Source organism: Diorhabda carinulata, chromosome X, assembly GCF_026250575.1.
Source record: "Diorhabda carinulata isolate Delta chromosome X, icDioCari1.1, whole genome shotgun sequence".
NCBI lineage: Eukaryota > Metazoa > Arthropoda > Insecta > Coleoptera > Chrysomelidae > Diorhabda > Diorhabda carinulata.
In genome coordinates this window covers 929,374-953,226 of record NC_079472.1, presented here as the reverse complement: position 1 = coordinate 953,226, position 23,853 = coordinate 929,374, and the positions used below count along the sequence as shown (strand labels likewise).

Genomic DNA, 23,853 nt, shown 5'->3' with positions numbered 1-23,853 from the left:
TAGTTGCACCTGCTGATCTTCAATCGGCGTTACCTTCGTACCGAAACGCGCTACCTTTTTTCGTACATCGTCACTCGACAAAGTAAAAGTACTTCGAATTTTCGAAAAAAAAATTTCTTTGTTATGTAAATATATATCGAACGACCGGTACGTATTGTTTTTGAAAAAAAATAACGTAAGAAACAAATAATATGCCTGAAGATACAGGTCACTTGAAAATTGAGATTTTTTTTTTGGAGTGTCTCACGCGATCACGAAGATGTTCGAAGATATCTCTCACGCCGATGTATGAGCATTCAAACTCGTCAATTATTCGAGTAAAAACTCGGTAAATTGTTTGTTGGTGTTTAAAGTAATTTTTTATCGTTTTTTTATAACGTCGTAGTCTGAAATGTTATCCCCACGTTCTGTCTTTAAATGCCAATAACCATTATCCAATCAAAATCATTGAAATATTTACAAGAAAACGTGTTTATGATATTATCTCTTGTCATAAGGAAATTGACGTGAAAATATAGACACGTATCCATGACATACAGCACCATCTGTTAATAATTCGTTTTATTACGTTAAATAACCCAAACTATTAAAAATTATAATTTTCTAATAGTTCTATTTGAAAATTAGAAATTTTAACTGCGATTTATTACAAAAAAATGATGAAGAATCAGTTTTCAATTATTTATAAACGAAAATTGTGTTTATAAAATGATTAATGTCAAAATAGCTACAGGCGCCATCTATATGGTAATAGTCCAACGACCAAATTAATATAGTAGGAATTCACATTATAATCTTGACATTAATAAACTTCAAAACAATTTACGTTTACGTAGAAATTAATAATTTATGTGAAAGTAGTAAAACGCTATTTCTAAATAACGATAATTGGTTATGCGTGATCAAATATATATTTAATATCTATTAGAACCAATTTATCGATTTTTAACGACTCTCAATCGCACGATATATAATCACAGTTCTAATTATGGAACATAATTTATTCCCATATATTTTTTAGTAATAATTATGTGAAAAATATAGTAACTACTAGTTATCCATTCAGTATTTACGTTAAATAAATTATTTATGATTTTTATTATAGATATATTTATAAAAAAAATCGTTTGGATAAACGAAAATAACGACTGTTATCACACATCGCGTATCGTACATCACTATTAGTTTGTACTGTCAAATGAACAAAAGAGAAACGAAATGAACGTTTAGTAAGAAATGTCAACAGAAGTTCGAATGAAAAATTCTGTTAAAGGAAAAGTGAGTTTTACTCAATAGAATGAAAATATATTTTCATTGAATTATTATTTATTGTTTACTTAGAAATTATGAAAAGAAACAAAATTTAATATGTACTGGAGATAAATGTATATATAGGGTAAGTAATGATAAGTACATTCTTGTTATAGTCGATGCGAGTATTTATTTTAGTATTTATGAAAAAAAAATTATTAAGGTTTGAATAATGTATTAGAATTTATATTTATATAATTTTATTTTTGTTTTTATTCTTATTTGAAGTATAAATCTTATCACGTCTTTATTACAATATATATGCCATAATTTCTTCATACTTCGCAATTATTTCGTGTAATTTTGTTTGTTTTAGTTTTAAATCTACCAATTTTTTTATTTTCATTTTCACGTTTAAATTCTTTCGTTTTGGCTTTTTATTATATCCTTTTTACATTCCTTTTGCCCCAATTACTTCATATTTTTCGAAAACTTAGTATAAATTTTGTTTGTTTTGGTATTAATTTCGTAAAATTTTGTTTGCTTCACTATTTCGTGAAATTTTGTTTGTTTTGTTATTCCTTCATAGTTTTTTAGATTCTTGATCTATTTAAAAATAAATATTAGGGACCTCCATACGCTGTTTTATGATTATTTTTAAATATTAGTAAATTATTACAAGAAGAAATAGAATCCATATAAAATTTTTGTTAATTTGACATTAAATTTTTCAATTGTTTACTTATTAGGCGACATTTTTTGATTTTAATCTCGTTTTGGACAAATATTAGGAGAGGAACAATAAAAAAAATACACAAAGCTTTTAAAATCATGATTTATTTATACACGAATATAAATTTTAACGATATATAATAGTGTTATATTGAAAACGATCTATCACAAATATTTAATGGATAAATCCATGTATAAATACCCCGAAAGGTTATAAGAAGGGCATATATATAATAAATAAAATATTTGATATTAATAAAATATACATTAAATGAAATAAAAACCAAATAAATCGATAAATTTGGTTCGAGAATGTTGCAGATCTACCAAAAATCAAATAAATATCCTCAAAACGACCGTTTTCTAAATAAAAAAAAAACAAAAAATCACAAAAAAAATTGACAATAACTAACGAATCTATCATCGACGCATCTTTTTCTTCATTAATAATTTCCTACGTTTAGCTTCCTCTTCCTTTTTCTCCTCCTCCAAATCTTCCATTATGCCTGAAATAAAATTCTAATAACCTATCGTCGTAATACGCCCCCGGAAACAACAACGAAATTTGACGTCACGATGTTGTGAAAAGTGAGGTTAAATTTTCGGTCTCGTTCTTAGAACCACACAGTTACTGTCTCGTTATAAATTTCTCTAAAAACGTCAATTAATTTTGAGGTTAGAATGTTTTAGTTCGAATTTAGAATAGGCTTGGCATCACTTTCGAGAAAATCTGACAACAATGTGATTTATTTCCAGTAGTTTTTTCAAATTATTTCATTCCACAATTATAAGATCGAAAATTTCGTACAAACAAATCGAGCCAGCCCGGTCCTGCAGTTTGTTTACATTTTCCCAAATGCCTTTTTTTTCCAAATTTCGAGATTTTTCGAGTCTGGAGGAATTTGGAAACATCTAGAATGTTCCAATGGGGTCTGTCCCGTAACATTATGAGCACAAATAGTGCAAAGTTGTCAAATTAGTACAGGAATTTCGAGATAAATAACCGCAATTGACATAGAAAAGGCAAAAACACTTAATTATCTACACAAGTCCGGATTTTTTTGATTCTAAGGAAATTATGGGATTTTAAGGGATTATGTGACCAAAATCACTATTTCCAGTTGTTTTTTCAAATTCATGTCAATTCAGTCCGGTCCTGCAATTTGTTTACATTTCCAAATATAATTTTCTATAAACTCCCGATTATTTTCAAGTTTTAAAATATTAGAAACCATCTAGAATCTTCTATTACGTCATATTATGAAAAAAATAATAGAGGGGTATCAAAAATTGAGGTAAATAGCATAAGAAAAGCAAAAACACTCAATTAATTCCACAACTCAAGCATTTTTGTATGCATTCAAGAAAATCTGACAACATTGTAACCTATTAGAATTAACAAGTCGTAAAAATCAGCTGTGGTATTAAAAAAATATCAAACACCTGAAAAATTTTTTTTTTTTTTTTGAAAAAACGAACTCACCCAGCTTGGTACTAATCACCTCTTCCTTCATCTGTTGAGCAAAAGACGATTCCATATTATCAACATCGTCGTCGTCGTCTTTAAATCTTTTTCTATCGTAACCGAATATTTCCGATATATATTTCGAAATATCCTCTCCTGTATCGTCGTCATCGATAAAATCATCCATTTCCGAATCGTATTCGTCTTCGTCGTCATCCAGAATTCGTCCGCCTACAACAAAAATAAATAATAAAAAAAAACGATTCAAACTATTAATTCGATACATACGTTTCGCTACCATCTTCTGATTACTCCTTCTGATATCGTTGGGAGGGAATCGTTTGGGGGGAAGTTTCTGTGCCACTTCAGTAGCGGGGGGTTTTTTCTGCGGAACATCCGAGGGTAGATCTTTTGCACTCTTGGGTAGATCTTTTGCACTAGTGGGTAGATTTTTTGCACTCGTAGGTAGATCTTTCCTCGATTGTGGTACTGGTTTTTTACTAACCGGAGTCGTAGGTTTATTTCCGGGTAGGTTATTACTGGTATTTTGTTCCGGTTTATACCGGACGTCCCCTAAAACGAATTTAGTAACAACAATGTCCATTTTAAGATATAATCCACGTACCTGGTAGATATTTTCTTCCCGGTCTAGTTTCTTCTGGAAATAATTCTTCCATTTCTTTCTTTTTCTTCGAAGTATACGACGAATTTTTAGGTTTTTCTTTATTACCGGTTCCTTCTTTACTGTTGGTATTGACGTTATCATTAGTTTTGGTTGTTTTTTGTTTATCGGTGTTTTTGGCACTATCTTGTTTTATTTTATCCCCTATTTTCGGTATCCTCCCCGACGAAAGCATCTGTTTCCTTCTTTCTTCTTTTCTCAATTGCACCAAACGTTCCTTTTCCATTTCCATTTTTTGTTTTTTCGTTAATAATCTTTCTTCTTGTTTCTCTTGTTTTTCTATCACGATCGGTTCGAATTGTTTTTTTTCGGCTAGTTTTAATATATCCGCGAATGTCATTGCCGGAGGCGGCGGTTTCGGCTTCGATTTCGGCGGCGGCATTTTTTCTTTATCGCTTTTTTCCGACGAATTTTTATCTGTTGTTATCCTATCCGGTGTACCGTAACTAATGCCTTCTTCTTCGTCTTCTTGTTTCGTATCTTTATGCTTCCTTTTCCTTCTATGCGGTAATTTAGCTTCCTCTTCTTCTCTTTCTAAAGCAGCTTTAACTCGATCTTTGGTACTTCCTAAGTTTGTACTGACTTTCTTCTTGGTCAGATCGAATTTCGGTTCGTCGGGCATTTTACTATATTTTTCCATCATTTTATTATAATAATCGGAAGCTTCTTGTGATACGTAGCCGTAATCATCCTCGTCGGGTTGCATGGGGCCAACGAGCGTTACTGCAGTGTTAACGTTATCTACTGCATCTTCCAATACCGATTGATTCGCAGATTTGGTCCTTTTGAGCATAACATTCACTCTTTTTGTCGCTTTTTTGTCCTAAATATGCAAACTTTTACATAGTAATAAAAAAATAAACAAAAAAGTATATATAAATCATAAATAATGAATAATACATAACTAAATTTCAAAAACATCAAATTCCAGACGATTAAATTATAAATAAGTATTTACCTGTGACCTTAAAGCGAGTAATTCTTCTCGTTTCCTTCTGGCTTCTTCAGCTTTTTTTTTCTCTTCCTCTTCCTTTTTGGCTAAGAATTTTTTAATATTCTCAGAAAGTTGACTAGACGTCTTTTTTTCTTTTTTCGGAGGTTCGAACTTTGTACTATAATACCTCACCTATTCAAATTTACGAAATATTTCGACAAGTATGTATAATAATCGTATTTTACTATTAAAATATTAATTTACCTTTTGATCTTTTGATTTTTCATTTTTCTGGGCGGTACTTAAAACTTGACCGAAATCCATGATTTTATTTACAGGGAATTAAACAAATCTCAACGTAAACTGAACTAAAACCTACTTTATGTTAGCACAAACTAAAACTCCATCTTGTACGTATCATCCCTTTTGACGTTTACTGAATATATATGAAGTTAGCGATAAATATTAGATTTCTTCTTTTTTTTTAGTTGTCATTTAATCTACAGTTATTTTTAATCTTAATAATAAATATATGAACAAAAACAAATTAAAAACGTTCAATTGAAAAAAAATTCAATAGTTGACGTATATGCGAAGATAAATAATGAAAATATAAAAACTTCGTAAAAAGTAGTTTGAAATACCAACAATATGAAGTTAGAAACAGGTGGCTGGTATCAAATACGTCAACTCTAAATTTTTAATTTGTTTATGATACTAAACATTTGTAACTAAAGCGAAAAGTATTTTTATATTATAACTTTAAAAAATGATTAAAAACATTATTTAAGAAATTATTATGAGTAGAAAAACTGAAAAAAGTATATTAAGTATATTCAATAATTTTACTTAATAACCAAAACTACGTATTAATAATTTATCTATGGTAATATTGAAAAACTTACGTCATGTCATATGTCAAATGAGATTAATACCATTTCCAAATAAAAACAGTTGAAATGAAGGTATTGTGTTGATAAATTATCGTATTGAAACGGTTCGCCCCCCAATTTATTATCAATTAGAAATTATAAAAATTTTCAAATATGAATCGTCAACCTCCGATGTACGGAGCTATAGATCCCGCACCTCAAGTTGTTTTCAGTGACGAACGTATAGTAGAATTCAATAACGTTACAGAAAGTGTCGCTACAAACATCGATACAATAAATTCCGGAATAAAAACACTCGAAAACGCTTCAAACGTAATCGGTACGTCAAAAGACAACCGCGGTCTTCGTAATCAAATGTATGTTATAATATAAATAATAAAGCCTCTAATTAATACGAGGATTTTATGTGTTGCAGACATGTTACACAGCTAAGTACCAATAGAATAGCGTCTGTTAGTACTGAGCAAATTAAAAAGTTGAAATTACTAGTAGCTAAAGGTGATAAATCTAGAAAACTCCAAGTGGATAGATTGGAGGAAAGTTTTAAGGAAGCTGTTAAAAGATATTCTGATTTACAAAAGGTAATTTATTATTTTTAAAAGAGTTCGATATTTATATGTTATGTTTGATTAAAGAAAGTTGCTAATAAACAAAAGTCTTATCTACTGGTACCGGAAACCGTTGAAGACGGAGAAGTAGACGAGAATGAAGACGACGAAAAACAACTTCAAGCGAGAAAAACGAGAGAATTGGCTTTCGAGCAAGAATTTATCGAAGAAAGAGAAAGAAGAATCAAGCAAATAGAATCTGATCTTCTGGATATTAACCAGATAACGAGAGAATTGTCTTCGGTGGTGCTAAGTCAGAGGGACGCTATAGGTAAGTTATTATTCGAATTATTTCCGTTATATTAGTTATTTATTTGATTATAGATGATATCGAAAGAAATATTGATAGTACCGGTGTGAATGTTGAATATGGGGCGAAGGAAGTAGCGAGTGCTGCGAGATATCAAAATAGAAGTAGAAAAAAGTTGGTGATTCTTGTTGGGATCGCTCTAGTATGCGCCGTCGTTTTAATCATTATTTTAGCAGTAGAATTGAAAAAATGAGATTTTTATTACAAAATAATCAAGTATTTATCGATATTATATATAACAAATTACATTTTATACATATTGGATTGTATAATATTATTTTTTAAGTATATTAAACTATAATTTACGAAAACTCATTTCTTTTTTTATCAAAACCTTTCCCGGATTAATAAAAAATGCGAAAACTCTCTTTTGCACCATTTTTATACAACATAAACTTGATTTAGAGTGATATTTTCACAAGATTCATTATTTATATTCATTATTCTAAACTCAACTTTAAATGAACGTATTTCTTCTTTAATTAAAACCAGAAAATATCGCACCTCACCGGTAATTTACGAGATAAATTACGTTTTATACATATTGATTTGTATCTTATTATTTTTCAAATATATTAAACTGTAATCACGAAAAATAGTTTGTTTTTCGATAAAACCTCTCCCTGATCAATAAAAAATGCGAAAACTTGCATTTGCATCATATTAATACAACATAAACATGATTCAGAGTGTTATTTTCACAAATTTTCCAACTTTTAAATATTAATTGAAAATGGAATCAAAGACGTGCATATAGCAATAATAAAATTCATTATTCTAACCTCAATGTTTAAAAAACGTAATTCTTCTTCAATTTAAACTCGAAAATATCACACTTCGCCGGTAATTTACGTGATAAATTACAAAAAAGTTTGTTTTTTCATTCAAACTTTTCCTAGACTTCTAAAAATTGCAAAATTTCACTTTTGTACGAACTTTATACAACGTAAAACATTCAGAATGATATTTTTTACAAATTTTCTAACCTGTATAATACTAGGTGAAAATAGACTGAAAGACGTGTATATATAACATTAATAAAATTAATTATTCTTACCTGAATTTCAAATACACTATTTGTTCTTCAATCAACACTAAAAAATATCGACTTTTCACTGCAATTCACGTAATAAATTCCATTTTAAACTCACTATTTTCATCACAAGTGTAGAATTTTGAACACAACATTGAAAAACCGATTTGTTTTTGCGAAAATTCATAATTGTAACACTATAAATAAGTTAACACACGCAATTTGAATTTTTTTACCACAATAAAAGTTTTATCTTTCCACTTTAGTATATATTCAGTTTAAAATTGATTAAATCGATTTATTAGAAGTAACGCGGCCATTTGCAAACAGAAAACTAGACAAAATTGTATGTTCGCATGTCGGTAATAAAAAGAAAGATTTCTTCATTATCGACATGAAAACATACCTCGTATATCACGTTTAATAGTATGGTATAATTATTATATAAAATTCTATTATTACTAACTAAATATTTTTCGATAATAATAATTATATTATTGAATGTCAAATATTGAGGTTAGAAATTCAAATAAATAAGATTTATGGAAATACAAGAATGGAGCTGAATACAAGGTTGCCAAATTTATTCATTTTCCACAGATCGAATAATAATTTTTATAAAAAGTCATATGTACTGCGTAATCTAATCATATACACATATTCAATTTTATTCTTTATCAATATTCCCCCACATAAAAACAAATTTTGTACTAAATTAGATCAAAAATTACGTTATCAATACACAAATCAATACCTACATGCTTCTTATAAAATTCTAGTAATAAATAATTTTCACGTTGCTAATACGTGGAATTCGAATAAACAAAACAACTTGTTTTAAAATTCCGTCCACGACAACCCGCAAACACCCTGTAGAAACCGGTATGTCTCCTTGACCCATAGATATGGTGAAGAAAGTCTTGCAAGTAATAAACTGACCAACAAGGAAGGCAACGCGGCAGTGTAGAGAAAGAAAGTGGCGTAGAAGATTTAGTATCGAAAATTCGCCAAGATGGTGGTTACAGTGAGGAGGTTTTTATCAATTTTTGTGATTTTCGTGTTGTGTTTTAGTGAAAAAACAGGTGAGTGATTCGTTTTAATATACAAGAATAATTATTAAACTAATTATAACGTTTATATGAATATTAATTCAGTTTAAATGAGTTGTATATTCAAGTTCATTTTTTGTCCAGTTGTTTTAATCCTTCCTTAAATATATGTTGAAGAAAAAACAGTGAAAAATTAACAATTCATAGGTTGACGTGTAAAATAATGTAATCAAAGGTATTGTGGGTGTTATTTTCAAGAATATTATTATTTTTATCGATAATATAGAAAAAAATTGTTCATATTTTTGTTTTGGTACAAGTATTAGTTATTTCATAATATGAGACTTTCATTTTTTTTTCAAATATTCGTCTATTATCAATGTAAAATTAAAACTATTTCTTATAGTCGATAGTTACGTAAATATGAAATTAAATAATTGACTCGACAACGAATAAAACTGCAAATTGAAATTGCTACCAAGAATTAGTACAGTTTGTTTAAGAAAATTTTCAATAAATGAGTTTTTAATGTACATAACTCAAGCTATTATCGAAATTCAATCAATAAATCATTATTTCATCAACGTCGGCTAACATGAGTCATAGTAGAAGCCATATTGGAAATTTGACAATGTAGTTTACAAATATTTCAATTTTTCCTTTAATAACAAACAAATTACTTAAATTTCGACTTTATATATGATCACTTTATAAATAAATAATAATATACTGCAACGTGCTTAACCATAGACTTAATAAAAAAAGGGAGGTTAATTAAATTGTAACATAGATTAATAAATTTTCTACTTCCCTGGTATTTATGAAATACGAATATAAAATTGATGTTTTGTGGTAGGAAGATGAAAGTTAACAAAAAGAATGTAACGGATATTACGCATCATATCACGAAAAGATCGTTTCACTTTCCACTATAACCTCAATTTTTATCGATTTTAAAGGTCCCGCAGCATCATATTCGAATATAATTGGTTTTTGGTAGAAAGCGACATGGAAATGTTATTGAACTCTGTAGATTTTTGATTGACAGTTGACAATTATTTCATGTCAATTTGTTTCATCTTCTTTTTTATGTATCATTAATATCCTTCATATGTGCAATATGGCGACGAAATTGATTTAATATATTAGTGAATTGCTATCTTATAGGTTAAATTATTTGTTTGATATTACATATTAATGGTTTTTAATGAGGTATTTGCGTAGATTTATAAATAAATACATTTATATAAGCTCAGTTTAACTTTAAGACTAGTTGATAAACAATAAGTGTCTGGTCTATTAAACAACGGTCACTATTTAGATTATTTAAAGATTTCTTTTTTCTTTATATGGAAAATAAATCGATAAACATAACTCTCTATTTTTACTAAGAAGAAATACACTTTCGAACTCTTTTTTAGAAATTATATTTTTCAATAAGTAAAATAGAAATTATAAATAATATGAGAAATATTATTATTGACGTGACATTGAAATATAAACGGTTCCATAGAATAGAACAGTGTTGTCATATCTTACGTTCATCTGCATATATTACGAATTTTATTATTAGAATTGATGAAAGCGTCCAAAATGTTGTTAAATTGATGATACCAGACTTTTTTATTGTTTAAATTGATTTATCCATAGTTATTTCCAGTTAAAAGTCAAAGAAAACAAACAGACGCGAACGATGATAAAAAAGGGGAGGCATTTCAATGTCCTCATAGTACAGGAAATGGCAACTACGCAGATCCCGTTACGTGTAAAAGATTTTATCAGGTAAAAAAGATTATACGAGGGTCGCTCGAAACTAATAACGTAAAATAGTGTTTGTATATATACATATAGGGGGCGTTCGTAAAGTTTTTTTTTTTTAATTATTTCCAGTGCGTCGATGGTTATCCCTACGTAAACAGATGCCCTTCGGGGTTATATTTCGACGACGTGTCCAAATTTTGTACGTTTAAAAACGAAGCAAGATGCGGACCGTTGGCTTCGAGTAAGTCACGAAATATCACGAAAATTTAGTGATACTGGTATAAAATTTTTTGCGTTATTCCAGCTCCCGCCCCAATTACCGAAGAACCCGTAGATTTAGCCACTAAATGCGACCCGGAAAAATGTAATTTACCTTATTGTTTCTGTTCCAAAGATGGCACTACTATTCCAGGCGGATTAGACCAGGAAGATGTTAGTATATCAAATTTTTTTCGTGTTAGAACGAACCTAAACCAGTTTTTTTACCATTTCCCCCCGAATTTTCCCCTAATTCATCAATTTTTTCAGACGCCCCAAATGATTTTATTAACTTTCGACGGAGCCGTGAATCTCAATAATTACGATCATTACAGAAAAGTTTTGAATCGCAAGAGACAGAACCCGAACGGTTGTTTTATACGGGGGACGTTCTTTATATCGCACGAATACAGTAATTATCACATGATACAAGAATTAGCCAGCGAAGGCCACGAAATCGCCACCGAAACCATCTCGTAAGTAAATACCTATGTGTTTCCCTGACGACGGTTCCCGTATCCCCGACGAAACTTTTAACTGTCTTTTCGGATTACTAACGTTGTTTAATGGACAAAAATTCGATTCGATGCCCGTCGTGTCCGTATAGTACGCGGTTATTTCGATTTTTCGTTTAGGTTGCAGAGCGGCTTGGAAAATAAGGGTTACGAAGAATGGGTGGGAGAAATGGTCGGCATGAGAGATATTCTCAAACATCTATCGAATATTTCGAAAAGCGAAGTTGTTGGTATGAGGGCGCCGTTCCTAAAACCGGGACGCAACACTCAATACAAGGTTAGTTTTATCTTATTTTTTTATATATTTTCGAATGTTCCCTCGTATCTTTGAAATTAATTGCATTAAATGACATTTTGGTAGTTGCCCCGTATGATTTAATCGAAATAATTGAACTGAATTGTATTTTTGAAACTTCCCCCGTATTTAGTTTATTATTTTATACGAAATAATTGAATTTATTGGTATTTTTGAAACTTCCCCCGTATTAATTTATTCGAAATAATTGAATTTATTGGTATTTTTGGAAGTTCCCCCGTATCTAGTCTATTAATTTATTCGAAATAATTGATTTTAATGGTATTTTTGAAACTTCCCCCGTATCTAGTCTATTAATTTATTCGAAATAATTGAATTTATTGGTATTTTTGGAAGTTCCCCCGTATTTAGTTTATTAATTTATTCGAAATAATTGATTTCAATGGTATTTTTGAAACTTCCCCCGTATCTAGTCTATTAATTTATTCGAAATAATTGAATTTATTGGTATTTTTGGAAGTTCCCCCGTATTTAGTTTATTAATTTATTCGAAATAATTGATTTCAATGGTATTTTTGAAACTTCCCCCGTATCTAGTCTATTAATTTATTCGAAATAATTGAATTTATTGGTATTTTTGGAAGTTCCCCCGTATTTAGTTTATTAATTTATTCGAAATAATTGATTTCAATGGTATTTTTGAAACTTTCCCCGTATCTAGTCTATTAATTTATTCGAAATAATTGAATTTATTGGTATTTTTGGAAGTTCCCCCGTATTTAGTTTATTAATTTATTCGAAATAATTGATTTCAATGGTATTTTTGAAACTTCCCCCGTATCTAGTCTATTAATTTATTCGAAATAATTGATTTCAATGGTATTTTTGAAACTTTCCCCGTATCTAGTCTATTAATTTATTCGAAATAATTGAATTTATTGGTATTTTTGGAAGTTCCCCCGTATTTAGTTTATTAATTTATTCGAAATAATTGATTTCAATGGTATTTTTGAAACTTCCCCCGTATCTAGTCTATTAATTTATTCGAAATAATTGATTTCAATGGTATTTTTGAAACTTCCCCCGTATCTAGTCTATTAATTTATTCGAAATAATTGATTTCAATGGTATTTTTGAAACTTTCCCCGTATCTAGTCTATTAATTTATTCGAAATAATTGAATTTATTGGTATTTTTGGAAGTTCCCCCGTATTTAGTTTATTAATTTATTCGAAATAATTGATTTCAATGGTATTTTTGAAACTTCCCCCGTATCTAGTCTATTAATTTATTCGAAATAATTGATTTCAATGGTATTTTTGAAACTTCCCCCGTATCTAGTCTATTAATTTATTCGAAATAATTGATTTCAATGGTATTTTTGAAACTTTCCCCGTATCTAGTCTATTAATTTATTCGAAATAATTGAATTTATTGGTATTTTTGGAAGTTCCCCCGTATTTAGTTTATTAATTTATTCGAAATAATTGATTTCAATGGTATTTTTGAAACTTTCCCCGTATCTAGTCTATTAATTTATTCGAAATAATTGATTTCAATGGTATTTTTGAAACTTTCCCCGTATCTAGTCTATTAATTTATTCGAAATAATTGAATTTATTGGTATTTTTGGAAGTTCCCCCGTATTTAGTTTATTAATTTATTCGAAATAATTGATTTCAATGGTATTTTTGAAACTTCCCCCGTATCTAGTCTATTAATTTATTCGAAATAATTGATTTCAATGGTATTTTTGAAACTTCCCCCGTATCTAGTCTATTAATTTATTCGAAATAATTGATTTCAATGGTATTTTTGAAACTTTCCCCGTATCTAGTCTATTAATTTATTCGAAATAATTGAATTTATTGGTATTTTTGGAAGTTCCCCCGTATTTAGTTTATTAATTTATTCGAAATAATTGATTTCAATGGTATTTTTGAAACTTCCCCCGTATCTAGTCTATTAATTTATTCGAAATAATTGATTTCAATGGTATTTTTGAAACTTCCCCCGTATCTAGTCTATTAATTTATTCGAAATAATTGATTTCAATGGTATTTTTGAAACTTTCCCCGTATCTAGTCTATTAATTTATTCGAAATAATTGAATTTATTGGTATTTTTGGAAGTTCCCCCGTATTTAGTTTATTAATTTATTCGAAATAATTGATTTCAATGGTATTTTTGAAACTTTCCCCGTATCTAGTCTATTAATTTATTCGAAATAATTGATTTCAATGGTATTTTTGAAACTTTCCCCGTATCTAGTCTATTAATTTATTCGAAATAATTGAATTTATTGGTATTTTTGGAAGTTCCCCCGTATTTAGTTTATTAATTTATTCGAAATAATTGATTTCAATGGTATTTTTGAAACTTCCCCCGTATCTAGTCTATTAATTTATTCGAAATAATTGATTTCAATGGTATTTTTGAAACTTCCCCCGTATCTAGTCTATTAATTTATTCGAAATAATTGATTTTAATGGTATTTTTGAAACTTCCCCCGTATCTAGTCTATTAATTTATTCGAAATAATTGATTTTAATGGTATTTTTGAAACTTCCCCCGTATCTAGTCTATTAATTTATTCGAAATAATTGATTTTAATGGTATTTTTGAAACTTCCCCCGTATTTAGTCTATTAATTTATTCGAAATAATTGATTTCAATGGTATTTTTGAAACTTCCCCCGTATCTAGTCTATTAATTTATTCGAAATAATTGAATTTAATGGTATTTTTGAAACTTCCCTCGTATTTACTTTACTGATATATTGAAAATAATTGAACTGAATTGTATTTTTGAAAATTCCCTCGTATCTAGTTCGTATTTTTTAGCGCAATAAAATTTAGTAATTCTTTAGAAAGTTACCCCGTATCTATTTTATTCTTTTTTTTTCTTTCAAAACAGCATTTTTTAACCTTTCCTCGTATCACACATATCAAATTATTTAAAACAAATTGTTATATATATATATATATATATATATATATATATATATATATATATATATATATATATATATAAATCAAAATATTATTTGCAAACGTTCCCTCGTATCTAAATTATTCGTATTTCCGAGTTGAAGTTTTTTAAAAATCGGACTATTTTTCAAAGTTCCCGGGTACCTACAACATTCATAATCAAAATAAAAACAATTTGAAGAGTATTTTTCGATATTCTCCCGTATAATCTACATATTTTCAAAAATGAAAACAAGATTTTTGAAAAACGGAATTTTGAATGTTATACGACAATTCAATAGTACTTTTGAAAGTTCCCCGGTATTTCCAAACTTATTGAATTAGATCAAATTTTCTAAAAATCGAACTTTTTTTTTTTTCAAAAAATCCCTGGTAGGGGATTCATATTTAAGAATAAAATTAAAATATATTTTTGAAAAACGGAATTTCGAATATTATACGAGGCGACGTAAAAATATATTTAACGACAGGTTCTGGAGGAGTTCGGGTACATTTACGACAGTTCCATAGGAGCACCAGCTCTCCCTATCCCGGTATGGCCGTACACTTTGGATTACAAAATTCCCCACGAATGCAAATCCGGCACGTGTCCAACGAAAACATTCCCAGGTGAATCCCCCGCTCCTCGCGTCTAATAAACAATTTTAAATAACCTCTAAATAACCTCCAGGTGTTTGGGAAGTACCTCTAAACACCCACTACGTAGAAGGCTACGAAGGCGGTCATTGTCCCTATTTGGACCAATGCGTGCTGCACAACCACGACGCCGACGACGTCTTCGAATGGTTGCAAGAAGACTTCCTCAGATATTACGATCAAAACAGAGCCCCCTACATGATGCCCTTCCACACCAATTGGTTCTCCATCAAAGAATTAGAACAAGGTCTACACAAATTCCTCAATTGGGTACAAACTTTGTAAGTACCCTCGTAATTTGCTCTAAATAACGAAAAATCCCTTCAAATGCCGTTATCTTTGCAGACCGGACGTTTGGTTCGTCACCACCACGCAAGCCTTGACGTGGATGACGGATCCTAAGCCCGTCGCTCAATTAAATAAATACGAACCGTGGGATTGTAGAAAAAACGAAAATTTGCCGCCGAAACCTTGTAAGGTGCCCAATAAGTGCGCTTTAGCTTTTAAACGACCGGAACTTAACGTGACCGACACTAGGTATTTGGAAACTTGTAACGATTGTCCGAACGCTTATCCTTGGTTGGACGACGCCAGCGGCTCCGGTATACCCGGAAAAGACAACTACGTACCCGATAACGTTAGAAAATGATCGGATATTTAAACTAAAACACTTTAAACACCACCCGTATTTAGATTTTTTTCAATCGAACAACTTGTATTTTTTGGAAGCTACCCCGTACCTAAATTTTCTTTCAAAATATTCAAATTTATCAGTATTCTTACAAATTCCCCTGTATTTTTATAAAAAAAAAAACAAATTCTATATTATTATTTGAAGTTCCCCGGTAAAGATTACAATTTTTTTAACATTTAACCAAATGGTATTCTTTGACGTTCCCTGGTAATAACTTTTTACATTTTCCCCGTATAAACTTTATATTTTTGAAAACTTTCGAACGTATTCTTTGAGCTTTCTCTGTATGTTTATATTTTTGGAAAAATTAACTAAAGTCTTTAACGTTACTCGGTATAAACTGTTGTATTCTCGGAAATGACCCTGTATATTCAAAATGAAATTCAATAGTATTATTTGAAGTTCCTCGGTATAAACTTTATATTTTCGATAAATTTGAAATTCCCCCGTTTTCGTTTCGTATTTTTCAAGAAAATCAAATTGAATGGTAATATTTGATGTTCCCCGGTATTAACTTTTATATTTTTGGCAGTTTCCCTGTAAAAACTTTATATTTTCGAATCATTTCATAAATAGTATTCTTTGAAATCCCTCCGTATTTATTAATCCGAATTAAATAGTAATACTTCACGCTCCCCTGTATTGATTTTTTTCAAATTTTTAAAAAAACACACACAAATGATATTATTCGAGGTTCCCCGGTATTTTTTCCAATAAATTCCCCCGTATTCACTTTTTTCTATATTTTTAAAAAAATTAAATAGTAATTTTAGACGTTCCCCGGTATCTACTTCATTTATGTTTTAAAAAAATCAAACAAATAGTATTTTTGGAAACTCCCCTATATTAAGGTCTAATTAAATTTATACGAGGTCCAAATGAAAAGTAAGTATAATAATTTTCTACGCATATAAATTACAATTAAAAGACTTCATATACGAGGTGTACCAAAAATTATCTTAGCATTAATAGTAAGTATAAAAAAAAACATTTTTGGATCTGAAAAATAAAAAATTTATCCATATTTATTTTTATTACAGTACAGATAGTAATTTAATGTAATTTATTTATTATTATTATCCAGTTTTTTTATTCAAATATGGCTACCAAATAAATATCTCAAAGTAATTTCGTGTTTTTTATTTCGAATACGTCAATTTTGAAAAAATTGTAAAAATAAATGATGAATAAAACGAGAAAAAATGTTGTTTTCTTTATCCCTCGGTATATCATAATATTTACTCCAATTCTCACCCTGTATATTTCTCTAAAATATGGAACTGATGGAACATTATTCAGACACACGTTTACACAATCGATTCATGTCAAAAATAAATCGATATTTCGAATGATTCGGGAATTATACAAATTTTTATACAAACACGTCATTTTTTTTAAATTTTTCGATTTTTTCACTAAAATAGTTGAAAATACACCTTTATGGTAAAAATATGCGAAAAACCAAAAATGTTATATCTTTTTCGAACTCCTCGTATCAAAAAACCCTTTCGTACAAAAATTTAGCAGAATCTAAACGAATTTTTTTCTATCTTTATGTTTATGTCAAAAAAAATTGACACATTAGTATTTCCGGTTCTTTTGTATATTTTTAGAAATTCCCTCTTATTCGTTTTATTAAATTATTGACACAATTTAATTGTTTGATGTTACCTGATATAAACTGTATATTTTCGATGAATCTTATGAAAAAAGTATTTTTCGAAGTTCTCCCGTAATCATTTATTACATATTTATTTAAAAATCAAATTAAATGGTAATATTCGACGTTCCCCGGTATCTACTTTATCAAAATTCTCGAGAAAATTCACACAAATAGTATTATTTGCCATTCCCCGGTATCGACTTTCGTATTTTTGACAATTTCCCCGTATAACCTTCATATCTATAGAAAAGTTTAAAAAAAACAAATCTTCGAGTTTCCCCCATTATTACTTATTCCGTATTTATTTAAAAATCAAATTAAATGGTAATATTCGACGTTCCCCGGTATCTACTTTATCAAAATTCTCGAGAAAATTCACCCAAATAGTATTATTTGCCATTCCCCGGTATCGACTATCGTATTTTTGACAAATTCCCCGTATAATCTTCTTATCTATAGAAAAGTTTAAACAAAAACAAATCTTCGAAGTTCCCCCGTTATTACTTATTCCATATTTATTTAAAAATCAAATTAAATGGTAATATTCGACGTTCCCCGGTATCTACTTCATCAAAATTCTCGAGAAAATTCACCCAAATAGTATTATTTGAGATTCCCCGGTATCGACTTTCGTACTTTTGAGAGTTTCCCCGTATAATCTTCATATCTATAGAAAAGTTTAAGCAATAACAAGTATTCGAAGTTCCCCCGTAATTATTTAGTTTTTTTTAAATCAAATGAAATGGTGACGTTCCCTGATATGTCAAAAAAATTGACACATTAGTACTTATATCTACGTACGGCGCTTTCCGGTTTTGCCGTTGGGTGTGAGTCTGCCTTTAGAGCTCCTACAGCATCGGTGTGAAGTTTCCGAGTAAAAGGAATGAATAAAAACCAGTATAGAATTTATTAAATCAGTCTTAATACACTAGTAACTATTATAATTGTTATTAAATTAAAATTTAATTGTAATTTATTAGAAAAATTACATAAATCACCTTTACAAAAACACATAAACACTCTCTTATAATTCCACTTCGTATAAGCGCATCTATCTTCACTATCGGACGGGCCTCTTTGTAGACAAATTCGTTGTGTTGCTATACCGTATTCTAAAACATACAAACATTATTTCTTCTTTTGATATGAAATTTTTCATAGAGAAATACCTTCTTTTGCTGCATCTTCACTTTCAACAATTTTTCCGCACCATCCAGACGCGCAAGGTACAGTTTCAATACCGATTTCTAGTTTATTTTCCACTAGTGTTATATTAGCTGTAAAAGGATCTTTACAACTACCTAATTCACCTCTAGATCTACACATCAAACATCTTTGCAGACCTACAAATCAATTTCGTATAATAATAATTTGATCTCCCCTCGTATATATTGAAACTGAATTTCAAGTATCAAAATGTATAAAATGAAGTAAATCTTGTAACTATATTTTTAGCTATAAGATAAAAAAATAAAAGAACACAATAACAACTGTTAAAAAAAGGTTTAGTTAAAAGACAAGACAACTAGAATTGTTGAAATGACCTTAGTATTAGTCACGATACTATGACGTCACGACTACTTGAAATCCTTATAGATAATACTATGATTCCACTTACCTTTTGTGTTTATTATAAATATTCCACTAATTATTATAAATAATTTAAAAATATTGAAATGCTGATTCATTTTCAATACAGTTATTCATTCTTTGGTTTCGATTGTTGCGTTTACACTGCGTGAACGGTGTTGAAGAACTCGATGGTAACTTAACTTTCACTTCTTGTTGTCAGGCAAAAACCCAGAGAGGTATTCATAGCGTAACGCTAAATTTCGCAGATACGGACTATATAATTTGTTAAAACAATTTTTATTAACAAAATTACAATTAACCAAAATATATCACATTTAAAAGACAAACTAAGAACTTATTATAATTTAAAAAAAAATAATGTGAACAATTTTTGATAACCCGGTATATGAATATTCATATTTTGATATAGACCGAAGTAGGTCGAAACGTCAAATTTTTACATGTTATTTCAATAGATTTTCAGTAAAAAGAGACTTGAAAATATGACAAATCATTACGAAAAACATAAAAAAATTAAGAGGTGAAAAGTTAGAAAAAATGTATTCGAATGTCTGGCTTTGAATAGGAACCATCTTTTTCAACAATAGTCAAAACAATATTTAATAATCTGTTTTAGTTCGTTAAAAAAATATTGATAGATACGAAAACTCTTATTATGATTATATAGTTTTTTAATATCCAATCTTATTTTGAAACTAATAACTCTATTTTTTGTTACACTAATTAATTCATAAAAAAGATATGAACTGACTAGTGTTTCCCAAAAACTAACGTGTTGATAAATTCATTAAAAAAGAAGAAATAAATTTCAAATTTGACAGTTAAACAAAACAACGAGTTAAGTACAAGTTTTCAGTCTTTTAATAAGTGAGTGATTCAATTAGAATTTTTGATTGTTGGTATAAATATCCACATAATATAGAGTTGCAATTCTGAAAATACAAGTTAGTATACATTTTGTGAATCTATATTTCCAGAGTATCAAAAAACTAAGAATCTGTTTGGTATTAGGATTAAAATAATATTTAAGATAAATATCGTCGTCTCTAGATTATTTTTGATTTATAGTATCAAAATAAAAGAAATCACGTGAGTATTAAACATATTTCTAATCAATCAAAACAGTTTGTATATAGTTAAATATATTACATTTCTCGATTTTTCAAGTATTAAACTTATTCTAGTAATTACAGAAAATAATTAGATATTTATTAAAATATTTTATTCACGTTTTTGACTTGTCATTATTAAAAATTGATTTTTATGGTAAAACTTTATCTCGATATTATAAACTCCATATTTATTTGGTTATGTACATATGTCATTGTGCTTTTATATTTTTCAATTAAAATTAAATATTACGAAATATTTTACGTTCAATTAGGAAATTAGTAAAACAAATCATCGAATAATCAATATTTTATGAGAATTTAAGAAACATTTTTTTAAATAGTTTTCAATTAGAGGTTAATCTTCTGTAACTTGGCCTTTTACTATATGATTACGCAGCTATTTTATATACATCATGAATTCAAAGTAGTAGTTCATAATTAGAGATACTAAGTGTGACAGAAGAAGAATCAGTAAAAGTTTAAAGTGAATATTAGTAGTTTTACATAAGTATTAGTGTAAAAGGGATGAAATAAAATCAAAGTTATATAAAAAAATTTATTTACCATATTAAAATGTTATTGTAAGGCTTTTTTTTAATTTATAGGTAATAAATTAAATACAATAATAATCTTATTCGACTACATCATTAGATTGTTCTAAAACTGCTCCGCTATATGCTAAATCCCAATAATGTTCAACTTTATGCTTTTTAAAATGTTCCCTGGCGAGTTTTTCAGTTGGACACACTTTAAATTTCACTTCCCCGAAATTTCTCTGTTTGGTAGTCCCCTCCCAAACCAATATACATTTATTAGGCACTTCCTTCCCGTCTGGGTCTTTTACCAAATCTTCTTCCCATTTAATACGATTCAACATCAATCTGAAACGAAAAAATGAAAAAAAAAAAACAAAAAATTTGTTTTCATATCTACCTTTTGTACTTTTTTTGTTGTTTGGGCCCCCCTTCGACGACTACTACACAACAATCCGGATACAAAAGAACACAACCAGTCATAAAAAGCTGTTTCGCATTCGTTTCCACTTTGAACTTCTTAGATGCGAGTCCTTGTAGATCACGTATCCTATACACCGACACATTAGTACCCAAAGCGGTATCTTCCTTAATTTTTTTAACTTTCTTATCCCTTTTTTGCTCGCTCGTCAATTTCCTAGCGGCGTTAGCATCTTCGTGAGCTTTCTGTCGTTTCGCCATCTGTTCCCTAACGTGCGCCTCGATTTTCGTGGGATCTTGTACGGCTTCCGTACCCAAAGCCCTCATCAGATTCGATATCCTTAATTTCGGTTCCGGCGGCGGTTCTAAGCCCAAACGGATCTTCTCTTGTTCTTCTTTCCACATTTCTCTCCGGTTCTGACGTCGTAGTTTCTTCCTTTCCTTTTTCGTTAGAAATACCGGCATGTAAACGGGTTTTATAGGATCAGCTGTAAATAAATAAACCAAAATTAACGATATATATTCAATTAAATTGTGGGATATTTACTTGGACATCTCATTTGTGTTGGGTGTTCCACTAGGGTGTTAATGGCGGAATCTTTTATAGCAATTTTATCCCCGTTCATCGTATCTAGATTATCGACTAGGATAACAGAGTCCCACCATTCCATTTGGGGGATTTCTTCAATAAGTCCTTCTGATTTCGCTATTAAAGCTAATTTGGTGGCCGAGGATATACCAGTCTTTTTGGCTATTTGGGATATTTCGTTTTGGAGCTTTTCTAATTGAGCCTAATACAAAAAAAAACGAAATTTCTGTAACTATTGATGATATTTATATGGCAGAAATAAATGGAAACACTACAGTAAAGGGCTGCGTTAAATTTACAGTTCTAGGCCAGAGGGATGATCTAGTAGTGGTAGTAAAGGGCAAGCACAAATGTAGAATGTCTCCGGGATGCAAATGACTCTAAATACAATTTAAAACCAGTGCGATACAAGAGTAATTCTCGAACAACCCCAGTAAAACATCACTAATCACATTCACAAGAAGAACGAAGCCAAAGCAGATAGTTTTGCCAAAAAAAGGGGGCAACATCTCCATACCTTGGACTAGAACACAAAAGAGATGCCACATCAATAAGGAACTGAACGAATGGCTAAAGAATCAGTTAGAGTTAAGATTCATCACCAGGAAGCCTTAAGAACTTCTCGTGATGATCAGAAACTGGTGGTCAGTCTTCTAAAAGGCTTAAGTACCTTAAAATAGTAGGAAGTGGGACACAAGAACCCCATCCTCTTGTAGGATGTAAAGCCAGATATGCATTAACAAATGTTAGTTAGTTAGAAAGTGGATGTTAAAACTGTGTCAAACATCAATCAAAAGAGACCTAAAATAAGGTGTAATAAATGAAAAATCATCTTGTATTTACCTTCATTCTCAATCTTTCGGCTAGTTGTTGAAATTTACCCGGTTCGTGGAATCTTAACGATCTCTTATTCCTCATGGCAGGTTTTATACCTAATCTAGGATCTATGAATCGATTTTCATTATTATCTTCCCCGTGTTTATCAGAAGTTTTGAATTGATCTCTTTTCATAGCGCGCATATTTGCTTTTAAAGTCGGTATAACATGAGTGAGTTGCACAGTTTTCCCTATAACGAACATATAAAATTATCCATTTATGTTGATATAGAAATTCAATTAATTTTACCTGATTTATCGATTGTCCTTCCGTCTTCGTCTAAAATAAGTGGTGCCGGTTTATTTTGAGACATTGGGATTTGTATTATATTCGGTAATATACCGGAAGAAAATTTGCTTTTAATCTGCGCTTGTAGTTGCGCGATTTTTCTAGCTTTATCAGCATCGCCGCGATTTAATAATCCCGTAGGAATTCCGTAAATACTCGGAGTAGGAATATTGATATTAGCGATACTTATATTTTTGCTTGGAGGTGGAAGTGATTTTTTCTCCGTTTCGGATTTAAATTTCGGTCTATCGGGGTCTTTGCTAGTACCGTTTTTAGAACGTTTAACATCACTATCTCTATCACCTTCGTGTGCTCTTTTCTTCGGTTTATGAGACGCTTTATAATCTTCAACTAAATCTATTACTTTTTCGGCTAACCTACTAGCTTTTTTACTATCTAAGTAAACTCCAAGTTTATCTGATATTTTTTTTCTGTCATAACCGTTGGATACGCAATCCGTAACGGTTCTAAGCACCGAAGAATCATTATTTCCCAAAGATTTATTCACTATTTTTTCTAAAGAAGGTTTCAGTTCGTCTACTTCACGTCTTGATAAATACGACATTATTTAACTTTGGAAATATATAACGTTTGATCTACGATTATTTTTGAGGTTAGAAATTTGACGTATGTCTCGTAACTGGTCTCTTTCTTAATACGTTTACAGTAAATTTTTGTTAAATTACAAGTGGATGAATAATAATTATAATT

The 23,853-nt window shown here is 29.7% G+C and overlaps 5 protein-coding genes across 5 annotated transcripts; 2 read left to right on the top strand and 3 right to left on the bottom strand.

Moving 5' to 3' along the window:
- Window positions 1-2,070: 2,070 nt before the first annotated feature.
- Window positions 2,071-5,849, bottom strand: LOC130902700 (protein SPT2 homolog). Its single transcript, XM_057814960.1, has 6 exons — window positions 5,329-5,849; window positions 5,089-5,256; window positions 4,074-4,953; window positions 3,737-4,021; window positions 3,467-3,679; window positions 2,071-2,489 (listed from the first exon to the last, which is right to left on the bottom strand). The coding sequence occupies exons 1-6, from the start codon at window positions 5,386-5,388 to the stop codon at window positions 2,404-2,406; spliced, it is 1,692 nt and encodes a 563-aa protein (XP_057670943.1). The 5' UTR covers window positions 5,389-5,849; the 3' UTR covers window positions 2,071-2,403.
- Window positions 5,850-5,982: 133 nt separating this feature from the next.
- On the top strand, window positions 5,983-7,186 carry LOC130902703 (syntaxin-12). The gene is made up of 4 exons (XM_057814962.1): window positions 5,983-6,313; window positions 6,373-6,538; window positions 6,593-6,836; window positions 6,890-7,186. The coding sequence occupies exons 1-4, from the start codon at window positions 6,111-6,113 to the stop codon at window positions 7,066-7,068; spliced, it is 792 nt and encodes a 263-aa protein (XP_057670945.1). The 5' UTR covers window positions 5,983-6,110; the 3' UTR covers window positions 7,069-7,186.
- Window positions 7,187-8,709: 1,523 nt separating this feature from the next.
- On the top strand, window positions 8,710-16,191 carry LOC130902702 (chitin deacetylase 1). The gene is made up of 9 exons (XM_057814961.1): window positions 8,710-8,990; window positions 10,618-10,739; window positions 10,848-10,959; window positions 11,023-11,150; window positions 11,247-11,452; window positions 11,612-11,768; window positions 15,208-15,346; window positions 15,408-15,654; window positions 15,719-16,191. The coding sequence occupies exons 1-9, from the start codon at window positions 8,921-8,923 to the stop codon at window positions 16,020-16,022; spliced, it is 1,485 nt and encodes a 494-aa protein (XP_057670944.1). The 5' UTR covers window positions 8,710-8,920; the 3' UTR covers window positions 16,023-16,191.
- Window positions 16,192-18,639: 2,448 nt separating this feature from the next.
- LOC130902699 (uncharacterized) lies at window positions 18,640-19,521 on the bottom strand. The gene is made up of 3 exons (XM_057814959.1): window positions 19,349-19,521; window positions 18,900-19,073; window positions 18,640-18,842 (listed from the first exon to the last, which is right to left on the bottom strand). Exons 1-3 carry the CDS (start codon window positions 19,416-19,418, stop codon window positions 18,640-18,642), a joined length of 447 nt encoding a protein of 148 aa, XP_057670942.1. The 5' UTR covers window positions 19,419-19,521.
- Window positions 19,522-20,977: 1,456 nt separating this feature from the next.
- Window positions 20,978-23,784, bottom strand: LOC130902698 (U4/U6 small nuclear ribonucleoprotein Prp3). Its single transcript, XM_057814958.1, has 5 exons — window positions 23,104-23,784; window positions 22,821-23,044; window positions 21,936-22,179; window positions 21,369-21,876; window positions 20,978-21,316 (listed from the first exon to the last, which is right to left on the bottom strand). The coding sequence occupies exons 1-5, from the start codon at window positions 23,705-23,707 to the stop codon at window positions 21,067-21,069; spliced, it is 1,830 nt and encodes a 609-aa protein (XP_057670941.1). The 5' UTR covers window positions 23,708-23,784; the 3' UTR covers window positions 20,978-21,066.
- Window positions 23,785-23,853: the final 69 nt, after the last annotated feature.